Here is a 27,517-nt window from a genome sequence, read left to right as displayed (position 1 = left end):
GACATACCCAGAAAATTCCTTCAAAACACTTGTAAAATTTTAGCCTTTTGATTTCCATGGGACTATTTCACCCTATGAACAAACCCAGAAATAAGCAGACTTTGTCACCAAATTCAAAGGAAGCACGAGCAGACAGAAATTAAGGTACTGTTTCTGATCCTGAGAACAATGTTTTGCTTAAAAGACAATATTAAAAAAATAAAACAAAATTACCTCCAGAAAGGATCTTCTCTTCCAAGTCATTCATTCGTTTCTTGTATGCTTTTAAAGCAGCTTCTTTGAATGACGGTCTTATTATTTTCTTCTTTGGAGTTTCAGTAAACATCTCTGGGACATTCTGATTTTCATCTTCCTTTACTTCTATATGAGCAGCCATGCCAATTTCAACTTCCAATATCTCTTCACTGACTAAACTGTCAAACTGTCCATCATATTGCTCCTCTGGAAGTACTGCATAAGGAGTTCTGCATGAAGGCTGTCCCAGTTCATATTCTTGTACCTGCTCACTCGTTTCACTACTATTAGTTCTATTTTCTAGTTTAGCAAGGACTTGTTCCATTACTTCAACATAGTCTGTTTCATTCTCACCGGGTGGTTCAATTAAGTCTTCCTCATACTCTACTTTATAGTAATAAGGCTCAGCATAAACATCAGAATCAAGTGTTGTGCTTGATTCATTTGCAGTAGACTGAGATAAAGTCCTAAACCTTCCCATGAAAGATGATCCACTGTCTTCATACCCACTTAAACTTTGTGTACTTTTATTCCACACTACTTCTAATGCTGACTTAGCACGTTGAAGTGTAGATCCAAATTTAGGAAAGCTGAAAGTCTTATCAGAAAGGTCTATGCTTAATCGGCTATGCCATGATTTAGGAGGTGCTTCTTCTGAATCATCACTTGGTAGTTCACTCTGACTTCGGTACATCATAGGCAATCTGTTTTGATTCTGATAAGAGGAGTTAGAATTTGTTTCCTGATAATCATCGTATTGACCAGTCCACTGACTTTGTGATTCACTGTCAAGGCCCGGACATGATGGAGAAGTTCCATCAAGGGTAAAATCATAGCTTTCAGTATCATACTGGAGATCAGAACTTTGACACTTTCCAAAATCTGTCTGTTGATCTGAAGGACTGCTCATGTCATACACAAAACCCTCTTGGGTGGATGAGTCTAGGCCCAAATCTGCCCCTTGTTCCAACTGATTCCAGTCTTTCCATGGTGAAAGATCATCATGTAAAGAAAGCTGAGAATCGCTATAGTGGCTTCTGTCTCTAGATGCACACATTATTCCATTGCTTACTCCACTGTCAACATTTTCTGTGTTCTCTACTTCATTTTGCTCTGGGTCCTGTTGGGTATCTTGGACAAAAGTCTGTTCCTGGGAACTGCCATACCAGTTGGCAGAATCTTCTTGCCTTCGCTGCCAAAGTTCTCGATCTGAGGAAGACAACAGTGAACTGCCATTCGTTCTGTTAAAATACTGATTTTCTGAAAAATCCTCAGAGTAGGACTGACACAGTTTTGAGAAATCAGACTCTGAACGGCTAAGTTTTGGTGTTGCAAAGTCATTCTGCAAATGCCATAGAGGAGTCATGTCTGAATAATAGGCCTTTGGTTGCTTTTCCATGTTGTCAAATTCTGGTGACTGATTGTCATAATTTCTTCTGTTTGCAAAGGTATTATTATCACCAGTTCTATTAAAGTCTTTAGTATCTGGGGACTCAGTACTCCCCTTTGTCGTGCCTGCTTTTATTTGAAGTGCTGATTTAGATAACTTTGCGCAACTGTTCTTGTTTATATCCGATTCCAAGTCTTTATCACTGTCAGGTGACTCCCAATCATGCATTTTAGTTTTTGTCTCCATTGTTAAAAGCTTCATATCCATACTCTCATATGTCTGTGAAGAAGGCATTCCTCTTTCTTTTTTATCTTTTATGTCATGGGAAAAAATGTCTGTAGAAATTCCAATGCCACTTCCCTTAAGTTTATAAGACTTTTTTAAAATCAAATCTCTCTGTTGTGATGACTCAAAGTAAACAAGAACAGGTCTTGGCTTTGCATTTGGACTGTCTCTTTGTTGCCCCAGTCTTTGGGCAAACTCAATTTTAATAGTGCTTTGTGCCTCTGAGAACCCCATTTTATCTATTAATATTTTGTAAACTATGTTTTCAGTTTTTTCAAGCCTTTCTTCAGGCACATTTAGAAACCTAAGACTTGCTTTGTTTCCCGGATGGCCTATCTGCTTAATGTAGTCATGTATGTCTCGAGTTTCTCTTCTGGACTGTACAAATCCAGTTCTCAATTGTTCAATTTCATTTTGTACCACTTCCACACTACTAGAAATTTCATCAATTGATTGTTTCAGGGCATTTACATGCCCTCTTAATTCAGAAAGTTCAGTTTCAATTTGACTTATTCCCTGAAGTTCTTTAAAGATCATTTCCATAACATCATGGGTTTGACTAATACAACCTGTTGAACTGAAGCCAGGTTCAAGAGTATTTGATTTCTGGTGATGACCAGTTCTGTCTAGAGATTTACTTCTTAAACCCCATGTTTTCTTCCATGTACTTAGTTCTGAGTCTGATGAGACACATTCTTGGCTCTTCTTCCATTTCCTTAGTTTTCGCAAAGCTCCCAGCTTTAGTGTGTGTAAAGTGCGTTCTCCATCAGAACTTCCATCAGATGGTGCAAGGCTGCTTAAACTCTTTCTGTTGCGTCCCACAGGCATTGTGTGTGATAAATACTTGTTTTTCTTGCTATTAGTTCTTACTTCGCTTAATGATTCAGAATACGAACTATTATTTGAAGACAGATCTTGAACTATATCTTCATTGTTATTGTTTGTTACAAAAATAGGCTTTTGCAGTCCATTGGCAATAGCAACTCTGTAACTGAATGTTGGGGAAAGTGAAAATTCTCTGTTACTTTCCTCTTCTTCAGTTGATAAGTTGTGAGCAGATGGACACTTGGAAATCTTTTTAACAGTGCTTTTTAAAGCATTTGAAAATTTTGGATTCTTTGTTTGTCCAATCTGAGTTAAGTCTTGATCCTTTTTGCTCTGACAACTCTGTTTCCTTTTTGCACTATTTCCCAATTTCTTTGTAAACATTCCTTTGCAAATCTTATATATATAAGATGAGATCAGGCTCTTTAGATGGGCAGAAACCATAGAGTGTAATTTATATTAACCTGTTTCCACAAAACACAATTTTTGCTCCAGACAAATAGTTGTATCTCCAACAGGATCATCAGCCAATATTTAATCAACAGAGACTCTAGATATGTAAACTAGTGATGCTCTGGTAGCATTTGACAGGAAAAACCAACCATCCAACCAACCAGACAACAAAAATGCAACTAAGAATGCCACATCTGCTTGTTAGAAACCAAATCCCGAAGGTCTTTTGTATGTCTTGTAAAATCTCACTCTCTTGCGCATGGCTTCTTGAAGTGTCTAAAAAGGAGGGAATGGTGTTACTGTTGCTGCCAAACAGTGTTTAACTGTTATGTTAGTTGTGTTACAATGGACGTACTTATTTATATTTTCCTCATACTTGTCCGAGCAGAACTTTTTAAAATTATTGAAGCTGAAAGTAGTTCTGGACAAATACTTTTAAAAATAAAAGAATTAGATACATTCACAAACATTAACATAGTACAGTGATTCCCTGAGTTTTGGTATTAAAGTTGTTTGATTTCTTTCAGAGTAATGATAATTCAATTCAGATCCATAGAAGTACAGTAGTAGGCAAAAACCGTCAGGTTAACAAGTTGTTCCTAGCTAGTAAAATAGAAAGTAGAAATGTCTCTCTCGTTTTATATTTTGGAACAAGGTGGAATTCAGTGCGAACTAGCATTGTATGAATTAATTACTGTTTTTTAATCTTATATGGGAGTATACATGTGACATATTTTGAGAAATAAATGTCTTGTCTTTATACCAGACTAATACATGCCATGGTAAGCCAGGACTTGAAGTGTGCATCTTTGAGGTTTTTGTTCTTTAAAAAGGTGAGGGGGAAAAAAACGAACAGTAAATCCACCCCCCACCCCCCACCCCAAAAAAAAAAACACACTACAGAAAATAAATGGATAATGATAATGGCAACTGATAGAACAATCTCACCCAAATTAAGTTTTACGTTGTTCTGGACACAGGAAAAAAATACACGTAACAGGTAAGAGAAATAAACATGATTTACAAGTCTTAGAAGAAAAGCAGATGGCATTACAACAGTAAAACAATTTGATCTGAAGAAGTGTAAGAAAAGATTCCAAGAAGTACCTGGAAGCTTATTTTCAGTAACAGAAACATTTATTCCGTATGAAACATAGTTAATACATTTTAAAGACAAATGGATGCCTTTTTTTTTTTTGACAGCATATCATTCAGTCTCATAGCTGAAGGGTAGAAACAAGACAAATAGCTCAGAAAAATCCAACAAGTTAGTTCTTAAAATGACCAATTCAGTCTATAAACCATCTAAAAATTCTTTGGCAGAATAAGAAGTTTATTTAGATACAGGCTACGTGAACATTAAAACTTACTCTGAGGTAACATAAGAGGGCTAAGAGATATGAATTGTCCTTCTGGCCTGCAAACAGCATGGTCATGCATGAAACATTATCTCCTCACACACCTCAAAGCATGGTCTTTTCATTATGAGAAATGTCTTCATCGAGCTTACTATTACTTACGTTATAGTCGATATCAGCAAACAAGTAACATTCATACAACAGAAGCAAAAGGCACCAAGTTTAACAGAGCCCAAACAAAGCTGGCAAAAGCCTGGTTGGCTACTGGAGTTCTGGAACAGATGATGTAAGCAGACATTTCTTTTCCAGTTTGTAACAAAACTGGGTGCTGACCAAGAACAAACACAAGAATATATTTTTCATCCTTCCCAAAGTTGCTGCCTGTTTTATTAGGGGTAAAATATCTGTGGAAAATAAACTGGAAAGAAAAAAATATTACCAATTCTGTGCTGATCCATGTATGCTAAAAATATCTTTGTCTGAATTCAGAGTATGAGAAGTCAATTAAGAGCAAGTAATGTTTGGAAGAAAAGAGTGCTCAATGCGGCTGCATGCAATTTTCAAGGCATGCAAATAGAAACTCAGCATATTACAAAACTCTCACTCACTAGAGTCAATGCTGACTAGTTTTCATATTGTTAGCAGAGGATGGATCCACCCTGGAACACTTTTCTCTATTAAAGGCATGTTTCAAGATGAAACACTTGATAAATATTCAGCTATAAAACTGAATTTTTGTAACCATTTATTGAACAAAAATTTGAAGAGACTGCCTGCCTTCTCTTCCCAGAAAACCCATAGTTTTTAAGTGGCCTCTTATATCAACTTCACTCAGGTGACTTGGACATTCTTCTCATTGAAAAGATTTCAAACCAACAATGTATAAACAAGCTAGAAGTCTTGTTTATTCTCTTGGGCTAGAAAACATCTAGAAATAATAAGGTTATCATTGGAATCTGGAATATTTTATTCACTTTAAATAAGGTTTAATAACTCCTTTGTAGAAGAATCTTGCTTTCATAGCCATCCATAATTTCTTTTTTTATCCAATGCCTGACCTATGCTCTTTTTCAGAGATAATTGAAAATACTATAAATAGCTACAAATTCATTACTCCATTTAAACCCAGTTTCTGACAACACTGTAGGAAATTAAAAATTGTACTGTCAAACACACAGATCTGCTAAATAGAGCAGATTTATGTTCTCTCATGCGAGTTATATTTGATCTCAGCTATATTAGTCATACGATCAGTTTACAACTTATCTTTGCTCTGTCAACTACTGGTTTTCCAAAACTGTTTCTCCACAGGTTGAATCAAATTTGAGTCATTATAGCTTGTTGCTTTTTTGTTTTGGGTAAAGATTAATACACTAATTTAAAATGGAAGCATACTAGTGTAGGTTAAAACTCTAAGAAATAAGGAACAGTCTTCTGTGAAGCATGTAAGACTAAGAATTGTTTGAAAGATCTCCAGGCAATCACTCAGTAATCTTCTGGTTTTATCCAGGTCTCCTAATGAGCCAGCATGACACCATAATTTTTATTTCTTATTCTGTTTGCTTATTAAACTAATTTATATAATATAGCCACAGATGGGTTAAAGCATTCTAAACACATGGATTCAAGTTCAGATATTTAGTTTACAGCAGTAAAGTAACAGACTCTGTGCTAGATGGCTATAGAGCAGGAAACTGGAAAGTGTATAAAATTAGAAATAAGTCATTAATGGGTTCCTTCTGTTAAAAAAAAGAACAATGACACTTTCTTCAATTTTTTCCCCTTAGCAGGTCTGACATTAGGCTTTTGTCATTCAACTTGATTGTGAACAGGAAATTGTTTGATTTTAAGAATGCTGTCAATAACAAAGCATTGTCAAAATACAACTCTTCATCTGAAAACATCAGGTATAGAGGATCTTATTCCCAAATCTAAAACTAATATATCAGGTAGAAGAAGGGCAGGGGGAAGGTCAAAATAACAAAAATAACAAAATAACTTCTTTTTAAAGAAGGCAAGAAGTTGTGTATATAGTCGCGAATCTGAACACCAGACAGATTATAAATTATCATTATGGATTATAATTCTATAGATTATAGGTTCTAATTCTTTCCATTTTATGAAGTCCAACCCTCTACTCTTATAAAGGAAAAAAAAAGAAAACAGAACCACCATTTTACAAAAATAATTTATTTAAAATGAATAGGTAGATCACTGCTGACCCTTCTGCTGGATTCCAGTAAATGAAACTGTAGAGCAGCATCCCTTTTCCATTCAGAGGTAACCCTTTGAATTTTTGGATTCAGAATGTCATCCCCCCACACCCCCAAAAAGCAAGCAATATGCAGAACCATAGCTCTGCTTAACCTTTACGCTATTAGTCAGCTACAAGGGGCCTGTGTATATTGGAAGGGGGCAGGGAAGAAGATGATGCTAATGGTCATTTTCCCTCTTTAAAGATGCATGTGGCAGTTTGTTTTCATAACACCAAGACAGTAGGGGAAACCAAAACAAAACCAAAAAGCCCTTGTCTGCAGTAATACCACTCTGCAATACTGCCAAAGCAGTCAGTACTACCTATAGGCAGCAACATCTGATATATGCAAAATGCTTCACAGAAATGAATTAATTACAGACATTACACAAACAAAACAATTCTTTGTACCCACAGAAAGTGAGGTTAAGATATTCAGTTACTACCAGAAACACGAGGATTCAATAACAGAATAACTGTAATTCAGATCTACAGATTTTTCAAGTATGGTCTTTTACTAGTCTTAGTCACCTGTGAGTAAAGTTATCCTCACATAACTGTACTTCCATCACTGTATTTACGTCTGTTAGGTGAAAGTTACATAAACATTTTTATACTCTGGATTATTTCATTAATTTACTCTAACCATGACATTAAACCGATAATTGTCTCAGATGATGATTTGTAAGATTAATTTGAAACAATTATTTGTTGCTTTATATTCTTAAATTATTTTTGTATTCTTCTTAAATACTGACATTTTTGATTGGTGTTATTGGTGAATCTCCCAAGATAATATTATACTGATGTTAATACTGCACATTATATAACTGACATGCCTGCAGACCCTGGCAAAGAGAAGCACAATGACAGCAAAGTAGTTCTGCTTCCTCTTTGGATAATTACTCTCTTTTCCAGAAAATTCTCAGGTAAAACAGCAGACTTTTGCCTAGACCCCCACACCCCCCCATCAATCATTCATATGGGCACTAAATCATTCATCAGAACACTAAATCTATGCTTCAGCTGGATGCAGATTTGATTCTCTTATACTACTACTGAAAAAAAAAATAGACTCTTGGACAATATCAATCTTAATGGCAACATCAGTCTTAATGGGGCAGAAAGGAAAGTAGCAGAAAGGAGCCACAGGAGTCATGACATATGCCGTATATCTTGGCTTGAAGCTTTACAGCATCCTTCTGTGAACATTACTTGTAATCTAGGAAATTTACTTTTTAATGTTCTAATACCATTAACAGCCAAGAGTGGCACTTTCTCCATTTGGCTGAAAAGCTAGCCCTATTGTCCTTTAATACTATTTGGAAAGTTCACTATATTTGCTTATTTATCAAGTGACATTTCTTTATGGATCCTGGTATTAATGTATCTAACCACCATTAAATGTTACTTTTCTATTTATAGAGCATGTTACCAATACAACTAACACCAAACTGCTATTTCAAACTTCCATCCAAAAAGCACACCACCTGCTTATTTTTAAACCTACAAGGCCTTCTGAAGAACTCATACATATGGTCAAATAGACTATGGAATCCCATCTAAATATTTAACAGCCATACAACGAGACACTGGTCACTCTAGCTATTACTTCTTTCAGTATATAACATAATAGATTTTAAGGATAACAATAGATGCAAGTATGGCACATGCTTAAAACTGACTTTGGCTTACTGTGATTACAACAGTTTCTGAAAAAGGAATAAATATAGTTTTGCATATTAGTGAATTAATTCAGCAGTTTAACAGTTATTTAGCAATTAAACTACTTCATAATATGTAGTAGCATATCAGAACAATTTAGAAGAAAATGTAAATTCTCAGCTTGACAGGATGAGCAATTTTTTTTGGAGACAGATGTCTCCTCTGGTGCTTCCCTGCTGCTATGATAACAACGTGGAAATAAAGGATTTTTCTGCAAATTCAAAGATGTTTTTGCTCAACTATTACTGAAGAAATAAGCTGGTAAAAAAAAAAAAAGACACTAGTTTTTCAATATATAAACATATGTTAAGTTAAACTGTTCTCCATACCTTGTGTAAATTCATATTTGCATTTCTCTGAGAAGTAATCTTACAGTAACTGTAAGGTTAAAGTTGCCAACAAATTATTTATGAACTGCTAACGTAATTGTTGAAGACATTTAGAACACTATTTCTTTCTCTAGGAACAAATTTGTGGTATAGTATTTATATTGCAAACATAAAAATCACATTTGAAGCAATTCATCCTTAAAGGACAAGAAAATGACCTTAACTAAGTCTGCAAACAAAAAGAAGGGATTAATGCAATATGGTAATTGATATTTAAATGTAAAAAGTTAATGAACAGATTCCTAAAGTTAAAATGTGCTTTTCATTTGGAGAGCAGAAGATAGTTTAGGATAGCGTAGTTGAATATTTATGTATAATGCACACAAGGGTTAAGAAGTAGACTACACGTGATTTGGAACACAGCTTCAATATTATCTGGTTAATTGTACAAACTTTTCTTTTATGCTTCTAGTTGTTACTCCAACTTAAAAAAAAGACAATGTAGTATAAAAAGACAAAAAACAATAGTGACCCTGAGAATCTTCTTTCCCCTTCTCACAGCTGTATGTACAACATTATGTTGTCCTACATGAACTTGCTTTTAGTCAATACTCTCACCTCAAAAGGTGCTAAGAATTACAGACAATTCCACTTAATAACTTGTTCCTATTTAAATGTGATCTACAGAAGGAATAGAAAACCTCAAGATAAAGATGTTATTTAGTAAGAATATGAGGATAATTGTATTACCAACTCAGTACAAGGCATATTAGCTTCAGTGAGTTAGAATATCACATGAATGTTATTTCACATTACCTCAAATATACAAAAGATTTACTGTACAGTATTCAGAATAATCAGAACTACTTAATATTTTTGAAAAAGAGAAAGCATCAACATGGATTTCACCAAGTGTCAGGTCTCTCATTAGATTTGCCTGTATTTTTGATTAGAAGTTTTCTTTGCAGCATTATACCCTGAAAGCCAAAGAGATTTAATTTACGGTAAAGCTTAACACATATGCAGATATATACATATATATATGCTTACAGTATACTGAATGTACATTCAAAGTCTCGTACAATACTAACAATCTGTAATTATTACATCAAAATAATAATAATAATAATAAAATCCCTCCGCTTCTTCACAGGTATAGAATTTTAATCCTCTAATTGATCTGGCCTGAGCCCTGGGATGGGCAATTCTCTACCCTGAATTAGATTCCATCTGGACAGAGACTGCCATGGAGATTTGGACCATGTTTACACTAAGTCAATCTATGTAAGAGATTATTTTAAACAGCCTTGAGGTGTTTTTGTTTCGTATTTTTGGGGAATTTTTTTTTTTTTTTAAAAAAAAGATGCTTACAAAAATGATCTGTGAACTAACGTGACTGTTAAACCATGTACCTTCCATTTGTCATCAAACAGGTTTTAAGTATTTTCTGAAATGTATTAATAATATAATTATTTTTATAAACACAAAATTATGAAATGGATAGTTTTTGATAAAGAATCTTTCATTTGGTGAACTGTAGCAATTATCTGTGTTTTTTACACTTGAGAATTGCCACAAGCACAAACCACCACAACTACTGTTGACAGTATCATACAGTAACCCTACAGTATACACACAGACAGGAGCCATGCTTGCCAAACAGCTGAGCTGACCTTCACTGACAAGCACAGTAGACATTAAATATACTTTTAAATTTGCTGCAAAAACTGTATAAACATTTTTTTTCTTGGCTTCAACTGACAACTATAGAGTTATAGTTAGATTTCCACCCAAAAGTAAGAACCTCTACCTTAGAGCTATGAACCTAATTGAAAGACAGATGATGATAAAAACAGAACCTTCACAAGAACCTTCTTATGTGCCAAAGAATTTTTATAATTCAAAATTTCTGTTTTACTGTAATATACTAGATTCTGTCTCATGAGATCATTTCATTCTTCCTGCATTTTCACAACACTACACTTAAAAGAAAGATTGGAACTTTCAGTCTTCCTTGATACTTTTATGAATTAGGAAATACTCTGAGCTATCAATCAGTCTTCTCCTCCAGCTTGGCAATACTCTGGAGTCCCAGTACTTCACCTGCGACTTCCCAAGTATTTCCACAGTCATATACAGGCATTATGATAATGCTGTGCTGGCATCAGTGCAGGATCAAGCAGATGGTATAGTGACAGAAGACCTTAAAACAAGTCTGCGGCTTGTGAAAATTCCACCAAAAACAATATTTATCTTGTATCATTGCTTTTTTACATATGAAATGTCTTTGAGATGACAGTTAACCACAATCTCTATCATAAGACCCTTAAAAAAATAATATACAGTGAATAAAAGATGTTTTAACCTTAAACTACTTTTGTCTAACGCTTTCAGTCTCAACAGCATTCTCTCAACACTTTTCTCAGTATATTGAAGGCTAATATGGTAAGAATTAGCCCTAATCTTAGAACAGCCAAATGTGTAAAGTAACCTCAAATTTTCATTTTACTTCCTAGCTATAGATTACTAAATCATAGCTGTGTATTGCACTAAATAAAAGCTTTTTTTTTTTTTATAATGTAATCACTGGCAGATTCATGCAGAATACAAGCATCGTACCACCTCTGCTGTGGAAAAAGTTACATCTTCATGATCAACAGAGTTTGCACATAAAAAAGCAATTAAGTAGTGCAATACCAGCAAATCCTTTCAAGGCACTAGAAATCCTGTCAGCTAAAGGTTAACTTCAGTATTCAGATGCTGGAACTGATATTAACCCTTTCTCTATCAACACGTTATAAAAAATCCTACTGAAAGTGCCCTGCAGCCAAATTAAAAATGCAACAGAATAGTTTAAGAAGAGAATGTTTTAAGAGACTTCAGGACTACTAAACAATCAGGTGAACATTATTTTTCTCTTTTTTTTCTTTTAACACTAGACATGCCCATTAAAAGACAAAAAATAGCGTCCTTAGTACAACCTTTACATTCTATTTCAGTTTTATTACATAAAAGTGGTTATCAATTGAAAGAAAATACTATTAGAAAAAATGTATGGGACTAAAAAAAGTCGAGGGTTAATTAATATAATCGCATTTTTATATTTGCCTATTTCTTCCTTTTAATACAAAATGAACCATCAGTCTCCTAGTAAGAAAATAGTTTCAGCTACTATTACCTGGTCTCTGGAACTGCAGAAGACAGAACACTAATGTGTAATTAAAGGATGTACAAAAAACTATTAAATACCTTTGTGTTTTCTTAGGCTATGGATTGGGGGGGGTGCATAAGAGAAGGTATTCTAACAAATAGGTTTAGTTTTGGAACAGAATCAAGCGTTTATTCTAAGCAAGCCATTTCTTCAAAGCAAAGCTGCAGGGCGTTCATCTTCAAGATTAATCAAGACCCAGGAATAAATAAGCATCCGTAAAGCTCAATTTATTACTAATCTTATGATCAACTAGGAATACTGACTGATAAGTAAGACACATTTTCACCATGTATCCATATCTGAATTATTTAACTTACCTTTTTATATAACTTAAAATGTTCCAACTCATTGTGAAATTGAATACTATGCTGCCTTACTTGACACTGTGAACTTACCAACATTACAAAATACACCCCCCCCCTCCCCCCTTCACACACACACTTTTTAAAAAAGAAGTGTTGATTCTTAAGTCTGTTTGATCTGGCAGTTTCATCAACATTGCAGCATTAGAAAGAAAATCAGTTACAAATCGTTGCACTGCGTTAGCTAGAACAGCGGGAGGTACACTCGGAATGAAAATAAGGAAAGGAAACAAAGGAAACAGAAAAACGTATGCAGGCTAGATACAAAAATATGAAGACGATACATACCTGGATTAAATTCTTCTTTACAAAGAAAAAAAAGCAGATTACATACCACCATCTTTATATTATTTTCCTTTTATGAAGAAATACTGTGCACAACTCCATTGCTATTTTCTCATTCTTCCTTCAGCCTTAAAAACGGTGCAATACAACATGAGGCTGCTTCTCAGTGATTCAACTCAAGTGCAATCAGGCATGCTGTCAGTCCGCAACAATATCTGTTCAAAATTCCATCATATTCCCTAGGCAGCATTAAATGCTTTCTCCACTAGCCCCCCTTCCTGGTGTTTTTTTTTCCACCCTCCTACAACTTGTGGTAACAGCTAGGAGTAATTGTATTCATTCTGCATCTCAGATTTATTTCTCCACTATAACAGCAAAATGGGAGTCAGCATCTTACTCCTGGTCAGGTACAACATCAACAGGAGAGAACAGCAATCTTCCCGGTGTTTTATGTGCTGGTAGCTTCACCCATTGCTGTTTTCTTCTGACACTGTTTCTGAATGCAGTGTTCGCTGCAATAGCCACAGCCCTCTTGCGTGGAAGGCAGCCCCTCTGCTTCACAGATGGAGTAAAATAGGCTTATTGAGAGCCCTTGCTCATAGAAACAACACATGTAGTGCTTCGTGAGAGCTAGCAGGTGCACCACTGTCCACCAGGATAACAGGGAGAGATAGTAGCTGTTGGTTGGTAAGGCCATGTTTCACCTAGCCTTTTATTTATCAGTTTGACATGACACCAAGAGAAACAATTGTATATTTTTTTTCTTTCAGTGGGGCTTTCGCCAGCAGTTGATTATTGTTTTTTTTTTTTTAATGAATCTGCTAAACAGGTTCCTAACAATTAACATTCCATGTTTATTTAAGGATGCTCCAGATAGCAAGCAGTACATCACTTCTTTCTTTTCCATACAGTGTATTTCGTATGCTCTCAGTTAATACCTACAGAGTAGGACTCGGTCATTTGTTTATTTGGATTCAAAGAGCGGAACAGATTATTATTGTGCATGCAAGAAGTAAATCATTACCCTGTACAGAATATATTGGGTGTTCTTTCAAATGTTATCTGACTTAATAGCATGTGTGTAAGGCCACATTCAACATATTAAAGATGTATTCAAAACTCTGGCACATGAAGAACTATAGAAATACATTCAGAATGATCCTATATAAAACCGTTCGTGCAAAGATGCATACATATAATGCAAGTGTAAAAGTTTTACAAAACATATGTACATGCATACAACCGCAGCTATACTATTACCACTTAAAACTTGAGAGAGAGCAACACTGAAATGCCACATAAAATACAAAGTTTTCTGCTAGAAAATTATGTATAATTCCTGCATAAAGATAAAACTTCAGAATTTCTGGTCATATTTGTAACAAAGAAACTAGGAATTCAGTTATTTACATCTAAATTACATTAAGGATACCTTGAGTAAAATTGAAAGATAGTGGTTAAAAGTATTTAACAATTTCTAGTAATAGTTATTTAAAGCTCTATTGGTTGTAGCTTTCACTTTCTGCAATCGTATTATTATTAGCAATGGGATCTTGGAACACAATGCTTTTTAAGTACAATTTACACATGGAACAATTCTAGAATATAATCACTTATATCCAGTAATTGGGATTTTTTTGTATATCATTATAAAAATAATTATGCACCATTATTATCTTTTGTTGAAATGAATGGAACCTATAAATACTCCTTTTAATTAGACTTATAGTTAAGAAGTAGATGAATGTTTTATTATTCACATTTTATTGTAATTTTTAGCCTATAGTAATTAGTTAGTATTCTAACTAAACTTATACAAAATGATGTTTCAAATCTACCACGTTGCATGCCAACAAAAATGCAATAAAACTTATAAATGCACAATATAAAATATTCTACTGATATATTCAGTGATATACACCTAATTACATGAGATGTAATAATAATGCCTCTCAAAAATCAACAAGACTGCTCATTAAGGATGCAAAATATATAAAAAATAAAAGAATCAGGCAGCCTAATCAATCATGGCTACCAACTGTCGATATATGCTTATGACAAATTAACTGTGTTTCTGTGAAGATTAAGCAAATGGTTTTGAGACTACAGACAGTAAAAATGGTAAAAACTGGGAAACTTTTGCAAAAATAGATTTTTTTCATTTAATAAAAATTGTTTACAAATAGCATTACTCATAACATTTAGTGTTGTCATTTTCAAGCAAGTTGCTATGTATTGACCCTTTTTATACTAAACTGGAATGTTTTCAGGTGTTGAATGGTTTAATTTGAAGCCACTTATTTGAGAGCCCATTTGAGAGCAAGGAATTTTGTTCCGCAAAATTTATCTTTTAATTGTTTTTATATTGATATATATATAAATATCAGGTGAAATGTACATATACAAAGGAAAAAAATGAAGAAAAACACCAAAGACCTTCAGAACTAAATTATGATTTATCTGCCCTGGATATAAACTTCCATACAGAACTTGCAAAAAACAGCAAAATGCTGATTTTTCTTGCAATGATCTGGACCAATCAAGAAACTAATTGTAGTTAACATACATCTTGATTACCTGCAACCAGATTTACCCAAATTCATCTTCACAAGAAAACTATTTTATATGTCTGTTCACATGATCCACACAGAGATATGATTTTAAGAACATTTTGAAGTAAATATACAAGCAGAGATTTTCATTCTATATAGTACCTAAAATAAGTGTATGTATGTTCTCACAGTTCTGGTTGCGCAGATACTTCCATGTTAATGACTGGAATGAAGCTACTGTTCTTGAAAGAACATCCATACCACCTTCAATAAACTAACACAAAGGAGCAATTTGGACACATGGGTCATTTGCATTTTTGTGGTTACTTGCCATGATCCCCATGTGTTGATAAAGTCATCTTTATTAAACACACCTTTAAGGGCTGACACTGATTTAATTTACTTCACGGATAGCATTAAAAATATAACTGCCACTTGTATAATTAACAATACAAATACAGTCTATATACAGATGCTGTGATTTCTCTTACAGAATTCTAGCCAATCCCGGTATCTTAATAATAGCAGCAACTACTTTATCTTGCCAACTCACACATGGAGAAAATCTGTAACGCACCAAACCCAAACACAACCCCCATCCAAAACCAAAAGCCACAAACAAAAAATAAATCCCAGTGGCATCTAACAGCCTTCACATACATCTATTCTGTATGCCTATTTCAAGTATTAGGTGACCATGACAATCAGCAACGATTCTTCTAGGCAGCCATCTGTCAGTGGTCAAGTGTTCTTGGTATAAAGCAAATAGTGCCAATGAAGTTGCATTTGAATAAAATGAATGCAATGAAGCTCCAGGCACATGTACATGGGGGAGAGAGGTCATAAAAAACACTAACTCACAGAACAGAACAGGATACCCTGAGCTGGAAGGAATCTGCAAAGAACAGAGTTCCTGGCTCCACACAGAAATACCTAAAAGTTAAAACACATCTAAGAGCATTGTCCAAATGTTTATTGAACTGCAGACTTGCTGCCATGACCGCTAACCCTGAGAAGGCTGTATCTCATAGTACTCACTGTACATGCAAGATGAAGTTGTACAATCTGAAGATGTAAAAGAAAGGTAATTAGCTCCGTTCCAGGATAACTATAATATGGACAGCTACTGAAAGGGAAATTGATCAAAACTACTAACATACCTTAAACAAATGACTACTACTTTAGTCACTGCTAACCTGCATGGAACTCAGACTACTAATCAAGAGAAATACTTCCATGCACCTTCACAGCTCCAAGACAAAACAAATCTCCCCAACAAGCTTCAGGACAGACAGTGACTATGATCTTTCTCACCTTTTCTAAAAAGAGTCAGACTTTCCCTTCTGTTTTTTTGACTGGATAGCTTTGAAATAAATAAATAACAAAACTACTAGAAATGAATAAAAAGCTGAAACCACAGCTGCAATGCATCTAATAATTTCTCTCACTTATAAGGATTATTATTCAGAGAAATATTGTTGCATGTGAGAACACACGTAGTAGTACCCTTTGATCCTGATTAAGTAGTTTAAACTCTAACGCTCTTCTGTAGGGGAAAAACGAATTCAGTAATTTCAAAGTAGTTAAAACTTTCCCAAATTTACTTATCTTTTCAAACTATCTTAGAACTCAGCTTATAAAATTTTGAGTCCATCTGCACCTAAACTATACCAGTATGTATTTCATTCTATAGGCTAAAATACACCTTAGGATATCAAGCTCAATATGGAAAACAAATCCATCTGAAATATAGTGTAATAATCTCATACAAAGTAATTTTATATTTAGAAACCAATTACATTCTGAAAATGGGACAACAGCTTTGCCTGTACAGATGCATTTTTACACACACACACACACATTATTATTTTTCTTAAGTTTCAGCATCTGTAGAAAGAAAACAATTGTTTGTATATATTGCTTAGGAATAATAGCTTGTCAAGTGAAAATATTTCCAGAGATTTCCATTACTAATTCTAGGTAATAAAACCAGTGGTAAATAACTTCTTTAGGATATTAATTGACTGTTTCTATTGCTGAATACTTATACAGAAATGGTGATTTTTATAAACTGATTAGAAGCAATTTAAATTTTGTGATGAACCTCAGCCTGAAATTTGGAAAAGCTGCCACAGAATTAAGCTCTCTCTGTGCCATCTTCCACCTCTCTAGTCTTATTAGCAGACCAATATTCCTTCCCTTTCATTACAAAAAGGCAGTAAGTGTGTCAGTTCTTAAATTGATCAATTAAAAATAAATAAAACCAATCAATCAATTCTTAAATCACCTATTCTAAACCTAGTCAGAGATTGGATTATTTCTTCCAGATTAGAAGAAGAAAAACAGCTGGGAAGAATAGAAAGGCAGTTTCTGCAGTCAGTTGGAGTGAAATCACGCGGTCTGCTTGCAGCCGCAGGGATGCGCAACAACTGCTCCCCCGGGGTGTGTGTATGGGGGCGTCTCTGCAAGCAGCCGGCGCGGACTCGGCTGCGGCAGGCGGGGCGACGACAGCGGCCGTGCGCTCCCAGCGCCCCCCCTGCTGGCAGCTCGACGGCCCCGGGCCCGCCGAGCGGGGCGCGCTGCTGCCCGCAGTTGTCGGGACCCTGGCGATTTCAAATCGCCTACGGACGTGGTCTACGACAGCCACACAACTACCAGAGGTGATCACGCTACTTTTACTTCGTTTTGGTTTAGCCTATGGAAAATTGTCATGCCTGCAATGCTTAGCAGAATTTCTAATTTATTAAAAACGTAAAGGAATGTATAGAATAGAGCACTCCCACACCATTTTTTTTTTTTTGGAAGCACATACAGAGTTTTAAAGACATTCTTCTCCCACACCATGATTATTTTCTATATGGTAAACCTCACTGTTTTTTCTAGAAAGAAGCCTTTATACTGAGAAATGAGAAAATAACTCTTCATGACATGCAAATCTTGACATTTCATAAGTGCATAGGATCCACCTGTAAGTTGTTTTTATATTTATACTTCAAGATGACTAGGAAGTATTTTGGATATATTTTTTTTGAACTTATGGAGGTTCAGACCATTTCTTATTTCCACTAAATCTTCTCCAAACACAACTTCTTTAAACTTATTGTTAGGTTTATAAAATTATGCATTTTAAATTCCATAAAGTGATGTAAAAGCAGCTAGAAGGTTTTAAAATCAATAGAGAACACACAATTTTAAAAACATAACAGCTTTTGGACAATTTAAACAGAAGTTGGCTCTGATTTCAGAAAGGAAAATATATTAACTAATGCATTGTGCAATTACTTATTTTTGCTCTCTTAAAATTGGATAAACTTATTATTGGTGCTACAGACATAAAAGCATAATGAACTCACAGTAATAAACTTGTTTGCTTTTTCTCGTCGCCCCATTATACAAGTCAATTTTTATTGTTTCCTCTTACAAGTAATTTATTTCTGTTGATTCTTTACGACTTGGTTCCAGATAAAACAACCTGTATTATAAGCAAACACTGCCACAGATCAAACTACATGCATTAGACTTTCCATTTCTCTGCTCTATCAACGCATGCATCCTGGTCCCAGCTGAGGAACTGATTGTTGCCTTCAGCCAAGGAGTTTGAGTTTCTTTGATGCAAGATCTCGTACATGCTAGTGTACAGTACACGCTAATACCCTTGGTTGAGTTTTACTGAGATAGCTGTAATTAAAGTGTGAGCAGGATGAGAAGAGAAGGGAAGTTGTGGGATGACTCAAATAAGAAGAAGAGAAGGAAAGAGAATCTGAAGATGGCAATACAATATCAGCAAGGATCAGTCCATTGCAAGGAGCAGCGGAGAGATCCTTCCCCACTTTGCTGGCCCAGTGGAATAAGAAAACAGAACAGAAACACCCAGTCTTATTGGGATGATGCACATATTTGTGATTAGCCTAGTAAGTTATCAATCCTAACTTTCTCTTGTTCACTTTAAGAAATAAATAGTTGCTTTGCACTCAAGTTATATTTATCCTGCCTGTAGAGTCCCTTTACACAGGGAAAAGCTCTTTGGAACAAAAGTAACCTAGAGGGGGAAATTTTCAGTATCTCCATTCCACACAGCCCTCAGTCATAAATTCAAGTATATACTTAACAGCCATACCAATGACACTAATTAAGAGTGCGAACCACCAAACCGTCAAAGAAAAATTTATTTGGTAGTGAATTGAAAACAAATGGCCAACCTCAGTAATTTGAAAATGGGTAAGGTGGGTAGATGGCAAGAGATCACCAGAAAATTCTGTAACGGTGAGACAGGAACTCTAAAGCAGGTGCTGAAATGACTCTAAAATCTGAATATTTGCAACAATCCTCTCACAGTGCTAGGACTGACAGAGCAAAGGGATATATCATTTATAACAAACCTGGAAGCATAGTGATTTGCTCCCCTGGATATTTTTTCCCCAAGCCTTCACTCTCTAGCCCCTGCTTAGATCCTATCAATAACTTCTATTAGCTTTCCATTAGTATCATTCCTTCTGCCAGGTCTTCATCAGTGCTCCTTTCTCAATTGGACAGTGCTTTTTTCTATCTCCCACTGCTGGGGGAGATCCCAATTTGTGCCCAGTTGCTGGCATCCCAGTACCTCTCCCCTCTCACAGCGTGACTTTTCCTTTCTTACTATTACAAGAAGTACTCTGTCAATTCTTATCATTAACTCCAACTCTCCACAACTTAATGGATTCTTGCCTTTATCCATCCTACCTATTCATCTTTATTACCTTTACTGCATTCAAAAAAACATCTTTTGCTTCCACAGAACAGTATTCTGGAATGACAATTGATTGATACCAACTGGCTTATTTTTCCTGTTTTATGTGAAGTACACATTCTCACTTCTAAATTTTTTCGGAGAACCCTGTTGCATTTCATAGTCTTTCAAGCATCACCTCAAATATTCACAAAATCCTCTATAATTCAGTTACAAATATGCTCTAGGAGCTATATAATTCTGTAGCATATTGATTTAGCCATAGACTATCAACAAAACCAGTAATAAATAATTTAACATGGGTCCAAAGACACTCTACACATCACTGTAACAGGTTGCTGGAAATAGATATTGAAATGGGGGAAGGTAAAGAATGTTACAATGGTCTCTCTGAACTTTGAAGTAAAAGGGAAAATTGAAGTTTAATTCTGGAATAGAGTATGTTACAGGATGGTTACAAACCATCTTGTTTGTTGATGTTCTTTTACGACAGTCAAGAGAGAAATCTTAGGTTTCTTACTCTCTATATTATTATTCGTATCTCAATTCTTGAAGAGGAAAGCAAAATAATACTTCCTTTTCTTTGTCTAACAGATTTCTTAAATGATGGTGCAGCAGGTCATAAAGGTTCTTTCCTGGAGTCTATCATTCTTAATACCTTCATTTAACTCAGGAAGGCAATTTTTACATTTCATGTCAATTTAAGGGGAAAAAGAAAATCATAAAAGTGTTTTTTGTTGTTGTTGATGTTTTGTTTTTAGTAGTGTATATCTTGGCACAGAAGTCATGAGACATTGAAGACAAAATAATGGAATAATTTTTCACTTGAACCATAGTCCAATTAGAACATTACTAGTAACATGTTAAACAATCTACCAACGGAGCAGCATAAAACTTAGTTACTTCCATGCATCTAGCTGCTATGTTCATTTTTTACCATGACCTTCCTTTATACCTCACTGATGTGAGATGTGCTATCTTGGCCTACTAGCTGAATTTCTAATCCATTAACTCTACTTAGACCTACATCTTGCAGGCTGCAGTCATGTATGATTTTCCTTTTGTTTTACTACCAAACACAAGAGGCTTGTGCAATCTTTACTTAACTCTCAAGGAGTGAAACACTGAGCATGGAAGGCCAGATTTCCTTACTTTTATGCGCTTGAATGCATTTGTCAATGAGGTCTTATCAACAGGCCAAAAGGTACCAGTTTGATAAATATCATACAGCTTTTCTGTGCTGATTGAATTTATCTTGGAATAAAGATTAATCAATTTCACATGAACCCTTAGAGGAAATAATTGTTATCTGCAAACATTGTACTCCTTGTTGTGGGTTCAGTAGCTAAACCTAAACAACTCAGTTTTGTACTGCTGATTCACTGATCAGCGAATGGCCTTTCGTCAAAGTAAGCTTTCCAAACAACACTTCTTGAAAGACTAAAGGACAGCCATTAAGTGATCTCAGAACTGTTAGTCCAATCTTTTCATGTTGCCCCTTTTACCTTCAAGTACAGTCAAAAAGTTCAGACAAGATATTCAAGATCATTTTTTCCAGAAGTCAAACTACTTGATGTAGCCATTCAATAATCTTCAGACAATAATAAAATCAAGAATGATTCATGAAAGGAATACATCCAATAAAGTCCTTCAACTACTTTGACATTTTGAACTGCCTCATAATGTCAATTAATATTCTAAACCATTGCCAAAATATCTTTAAATGGGCAAACTTGCACTGATACTAAATTCACTTGATTGAAAAGAAAATGCAGTTAAACATTTCTTTGTATTCATATTGTCAGTTCATTTGTCACTGTTTAAATATTTCACCTCTGGAATAAATTCATGAAAGTTATGAAGAAATGCATCTTGTTTGCTGACAGTCATTTAGCCCAATCAATATGCTGATTGTCACTTGAACACTATAATTATGTTTTAATTGAGTAGGGATACAGATATTTATTATTATCAATTTAAAAAAGGAAATATTTGTTTATTTACACTTGAAGACACTTGCATGTCAATCACTACTTGGAATACAGGGACACAAAATTGTTCAACTGAAAGATTTTTGAAAACTTTGAAGTTTCTTTGGACATGTTGAAATCTTTTAAAGGGAATCTTTTCATTAATCTCACAGCAGCATAGCTCCTAAGCAGAGAAGGATTTCTACTTACCCAGTCCAAAATTCCCATTACTATCACTATGTAATATTCGCTTTAGTATTAGTTTGTCAAGTTTGTTTTTTTTCTGAACAAGACAGTAAATCAATAATGCTGACAAAACTAAGCTACAGATAACTTCTGTTAGTGAGTATTCACATACTGAACACCACTACTGTGTCTATCATGTGGATAACACAACCTTGAATCACAAAGAACAGCGTAAAAGCAACACACAGTGAATACTGAATTATCTATCATCTTTTGTTAGTATTGGAACACACACCAAATATTTTTAATGGTATAAATATTGACATTTAGATATACTACGCTCATTCTACAAACTAAGAAATAAGACAAATAAGGAAGATACATCTAGGCTAATCCATGCCACTGCTTTTTTTTTTTTTTTAAAATCATCTCCAGTTATAAGCCAATTAATATGGTGCCGCTATCTCACCGTCTTTCCTATACCAAACACAGTCGTGGAAGGGTACAAGGGATAACTTATTACAAGTAGGTTTCTGTTTAATGTTAGCCTTCAAAGTCAATTAGCCTCATTTTTTTTTGTAAAAAAAAAAACAAAAAACAAAACATATATATATAAATCCATCTCAGGAAGTGACATTTATTCAAGAAGCAAAAAAGTCTCTAGAATAGATAGGGTTAGTAGTTAAAGATAAGATCAAAATGACATACACTATGGTGTGTAAGTGGGAAAGAAGAAAAGGGAGAATGTATTTGATTGTATTTAAGGTTGACACTGAGCCAAAAAAAAAAAAACACCACACACTCTAAACCCATCCTCTCATAATTATTACCAGTACTTAATAGCTCTGATTTCAATTCTGTTAGAAAATTGAGGGGAAATAAAAAACAAACAAAAAAACCCAACCTGTTCATTGTCCCTGATGATACAGTAAACATGAAACTGAAAAAACAGGAGTTGGATTCTAGAAATTCTTTTTTGTTTTTAATCAAGATGCAAAGCTACAGTTAAAGGTCCCTATCTGGTCCTGCAGTGTCTTTTAAAACACAACTTATTCCTCACGTACAACTTTTCCTCAAATGCTTAAATTCTGTCCCCTCCCATATATAGAAGTGATTTCCCTCATACTTTTATCTTAGCATTCTCACATCCTAAAAGATTCCAAGAAACCTTAGCTATTGCAAGCAGACACTGTGGCAAGTTTTTTTTTTTTTTTAAATATAAAAAGAGACATTCTCCAGACCAAAAGCTTGGCACTTTTCCTATCTGGTCAATATTTAAGTAAATATTCATTAGCTGCCATCCCTGTGGTGAACTACTGGCTGTCATCTCATATTTAATCAGAACTGCCTAACTTAATCTCTTAACTCCATAGACTAACATTAAAAGCACACATCCCATATGTTCTTTCTGGAACTTCAGGTCCTTCAAATGGCACTTTGCTGTCCAGAGAGTTGCTAATAAGCCACCTATGTATTTTCCAGTGCAGTAACAGTTCATGTTTATTGTATTTAGGAAGAGATAACTGAAGCTGCAGCACTCCAATTTCTCTGTTATGGGCAGATATTGTGTAGTCGTCTGTTTTAAAGACCATCCACACGAGAAATCTCCCCACACACACTCATCTCTATTCTAAGTTAAACCTACTCCCTTAAACAACCAAGAACAGTGGAAAAAAATTATATATATATATATATATAGCTATTGCTTTAACTCCTCTGCTCTTAAAAGCCTCCAGTGATGGATATCCTACAGCCTGCTCCAATGCCTAAGAACCTTCCTTGCAGTTGAACCTTCCTGAAGGTCAATATTTCTTTTCCCAATTCCTTATAGACAAGGACAGTTCCTTTCTTGGGGAAGCAGGATCTTACAGTACACCTACATACAGACGTTACTTTCTGTGATGAATTACTCATTTTTCTCATTCATTTTATCATGAAAATTACTCATTTTCTTTGTAAATATTATACTGTCTGTAAAACACATTAGAATTGTTTAGTTTTCTGATCTTCTTGTGCTACATATATTCTTTAACTTTCTTGTGATGGCCTTTTTTTTAGCCACGAAAACACTTGCAAGTGGAAATCTTATTTTAATTAAGCATTGGTAGAGATTTATCCTTCATGACTCAGATTTTCTGAGCAAACACTTGCACTTAATGTCGTATCAATTACTCTAAATTGACATGGACTAAAGCACAATTAGAATTTAAACAAAGAAAAAAATAACATGCCAATAAAAAGGAAGTGTAGTGACAGCTTCAGAAATTTGCAATCTAGGTCATCTCCTCTTAGTAATCCTTATCTTTTTATTTTGTTTCTCACATAAAAACATTGGAAATTCCAAGATTTTTTTCTTTTTTTTTTCATTTTAAATATATGCTGTAGGTACTATATCAATGCAAAAACAATGTTCCATTCAGTTTGTAATCTCATCTGACATAAAATACATTGAGAAGGAAAAAACAAGGTATAGTGGTACACAAAAGGCAGACAAACAGTATTGGTTTTGGTTCTCCACTGAAAGTGTGTTTTTTGAACTAATTAATTAAATCTAAAGATTCTAAAAATTTAAATCCCAGATGATGTGGATGATAGTAATCTAACCAGTTGGCTATGATACAGATGTATTGCCTCAATTTGAGAGAAGAACACACAACATTAAAAGCCTATGAAACACACAAATATATTAAGTAAGTCTATTTACAATTTTGTTTGACGGTTACTAATAAGTCTGACATACTCTTTCAATGACTAGAGAACACACCAACCTCTAGCTCATTGGTTTTGAAGCTAGCATTGACTGGCAGTGGTGTAGTGGCCACTAGTCAAATAGGCACTACTTCACTAAGAAGATTAACCAGAATTTAAAAAGCATCATTGGTGTTTTGAAAATATGAATTGGATTCAGGCACCAGAGAAAATAGGCTTCTGGACACGTCTCTCTGGGCTGTACTATAACTGCCATACACAGGGATGACACAAGTTCATTGTTTCCGAAAATTTGTTTATCTTCAGGATGAAAAGACAAAAAGACCAACATAACTGTCCTGGTTCCAGTTAGGACAGAGTTAATTTTCCTCCTAGTAGCTGGTAGGGTGCTATGTTTTGGATTAGGATGAGAAGAGCGCTGATAACATGCTGATGTTTTAATTGTTGCAGAGCAGTGTTTACACCAGGCCAAGGACTTTTCAGCTTCTCGCTCTGTCCTGCCAGCGCGCAGGCTAGGGGTGCAGCAGGAGCTGGGAGGGGACAGACCCAGGACAGCTGACCCAAACTGGCCAAAGGGGTATTCCATACCATCTGATGTCATGCTAAACAATATATAGGGGTGGCTGGCCGGGGTGGGGGGTCGGCTGCTCAGGGATAGGCTGGGCATCGGTCAGCGGGTGGTGAGCAATTGCATTGTGCATCACTTGTTTCTTACACATTATTATTATTAATACTATTATCATTATCACTATTATTATTGTTATTATTATATTCCTGTCTTAATAAACTGTCTTTATCTCAGCTCACAGGCTTCACTTTCCCATTTCTCTCCCCCATCCCAGAGAGGGAGGGGGGAGGGTGAGCAAACGGCTGTGTGGTGTTTAGCTGCCAGCCAGGTTAAACCACAACAATAACCTACAACCTAAGCCACTGAGGCATGCAGATATTGCCTTTTAATATTTGCAAACTGGAAATAAAAATACTACTGTATTTACTATGAGGGTGGTGAAGCACTGAAACAGGTTGCTCAGAGAAGCTGTGGATGCCTTAGAAGTGGCATGTGGATGCCTAAGAAGAACCTTAGAAGTGTTCAAGGCCAGGCTGGATGGGGCTTTGAGCAACCTGGTCCGGTGGAAGGTGTCCCTGCCCATGGCAGGGGTGCTGGAACTAGATGGTCTTAAGATTCCTTCCAACCCAAACCATTCTATGATTCTTTCAAAGCAACCAAATCCTTCCAAAACAACGATGTCTGAAGTTACAATTTCTGGATTAATATGTAATGAAGATAAAATGGCCTAACTACAATAATTTCTCACACATCTAAAGAAAGTTTCAAAATCTCACTTTTTTCTGTTTCAGGAAAAAAAAAACAACAACCACCTGAGGGGCAGGAACCATGTGGATTTTTAAGAACCAGTGGAAGGAACTGGCTCTATTGGAAAGTCAGCAATCACAACCTCGGATTCTGCTGTAACTAATAACTTACACAATGAAGAAATCTTATACTAAGTTCTTCCTCCACCTGAGAAAATTCTTTACATTACAGTAATACAACAGTAGTTTTAAGAAGAGCTCTTACCTTCTGAATAGCCCTGGCCCATCTTGCTTTTGCAAAATTTCTTCCAGTTTGATTTTTATTTCTTCTGGTGAAAGAAAAATTGTTTAGAATAACAAAGTATAGAAAAAAATTAAAGAGCTCTTATAAGTGTGCAGACATACTGATCAAGGCTAGGTAAAACCATAGTCTTTTCTGTGTTTCTTCTGTATATACTATATGCTTTTTATACTAGAAAATATTAGCTCTATGGAAGTTATTAATACGAACTTATGAAAACTTATCCTGGTATTTCTTGGAAAAGTAACTTTATACTTAGCAGGAAAATAACTAAGCATCACACAGCATCATCTTTCTACTCAGTATGTTGAGCTGTTCATTAAGTACTCTATCAGTGAGTGCATTCACAAGTAGCTCTACTTTGCACATAATTCCGAACAAGATATATTTAAACATGTAGGAAAATTCTTTATTATGATCTCTTTAGGTCTCAACATGGAAGATTTTATTCATATGTGATGAATGATATATTACGAACTAGATCACTATTTGTTATAGTGGATAACCAGTTTCTAGTTCACTTTTTCCAAAAGGAAAATTAAAGTTACAAATAAATATATATATATTATTTCAAAAACCTTTAGTTTTGTATGGATTTGTATGCTGAAATTAATAACATATAAAAAGCCATTATTTTAAGTCTTGATAATTAATATTTTGATTGTCTTACTTTCATTACAATGAATATAAGTATAGACAAACACATTTCTCTCTCCTCTTTACTCTCTCTACTTGGGTTCTTAGTTGATAAAATAGAGCAGAATGTTTATAGTGAAAAGTCCCTAGATCTGTTGGTGATTTAACTGTAAAATTAGAGCATGGCACACACACGCTTGATTCAGCATACAGGGAAAAATATACAGACACTAGACGGTAAACAAAACACATGCCAGTAATTCCATATGCTGATATTCTCTGCTGTAACAAAATATCAGACTGCAATTCTGAAACAATTCTCATCTATCCAGGCATTCCAAAGCATATGTTCAAGGACAGAAGACTGGCTCACAGTAACCCCTTTGGATTACTTGGAGCTGCAGTAATTCTA

At 35.0% G+C, this 27,517-nt stretch overlaps 2 protein-coding genes across 18 annotated transcripts in view; both read right to left on the bottom strand.

The window, feature by feature from the left end:
* UNC13C (unc-13 homolog C) overlaps nucleotides 1-12,854 on the bottom strand; it is a 171,259-nt gene extending 158,405 nt beyond the window's left edge. The window contains exons 1-2 of the mRNA XM_080607553.1: nucleotides 12,715-12,854; nucleotides 214-3,463 (exon numbers count right to left, since the gene is read on the bottom strand). Of these exons, the coding sequence (XP_080463679.1) occupies nucleotides 214-3,178 (2,965 nt within the window). The 5' untranslated portion in view covers nucleotides 3,179-3,463; nucleotides 12,715-12,854. The remainder of the gene's footprint in view (nucleotides 1-213; nucleotides 3,464-12,714) is intronic.
* Nucleotides 3,470-27,517, bottom strand: part of LOC308200935 (protein unc-13 homolog A-like) — a gene marked incomplete at its 5' end in the record, with an annotated part of 58,649 nt that continues 34,601 nt past the window's right edge. For 7 of the 17 annotated variants that reach the window (XM_080607535.1, XM_080607538.1, XM_080607546.1 and 4 more), the window contains 2 exons: nucleotides 3,470-4,963; nucleotides 26,434-26,497. In XM_080607535.1, coding sequence (XP_080463661.1) covers nucleotides 4,739-4,963; nucleotides 26,434-26,497 — 289 coding nt within the window. In that variant the 3' untranslated portion in view covers nucleotides 3,470-4,738. The other 10 variants (XM_080607545.1, XM_080607549.1, XM_080607551.1 and 7 more) reach the window with 7 other exon arrangements.

This window comes from Anser brachyrhynchus (assembly GCF_964034855.1).
Source record: "Anser brachyrhynchus genome assembly, chromosome: 11".
NCBI lineage: Eukaryota > Metazoa > Chordata > Aves > Anseriformes > Anatidae > Anser > Anser brachyrhynchus.
This window is presented reverse-complemented; position numbering and strand designations above follow the sequence as displayed.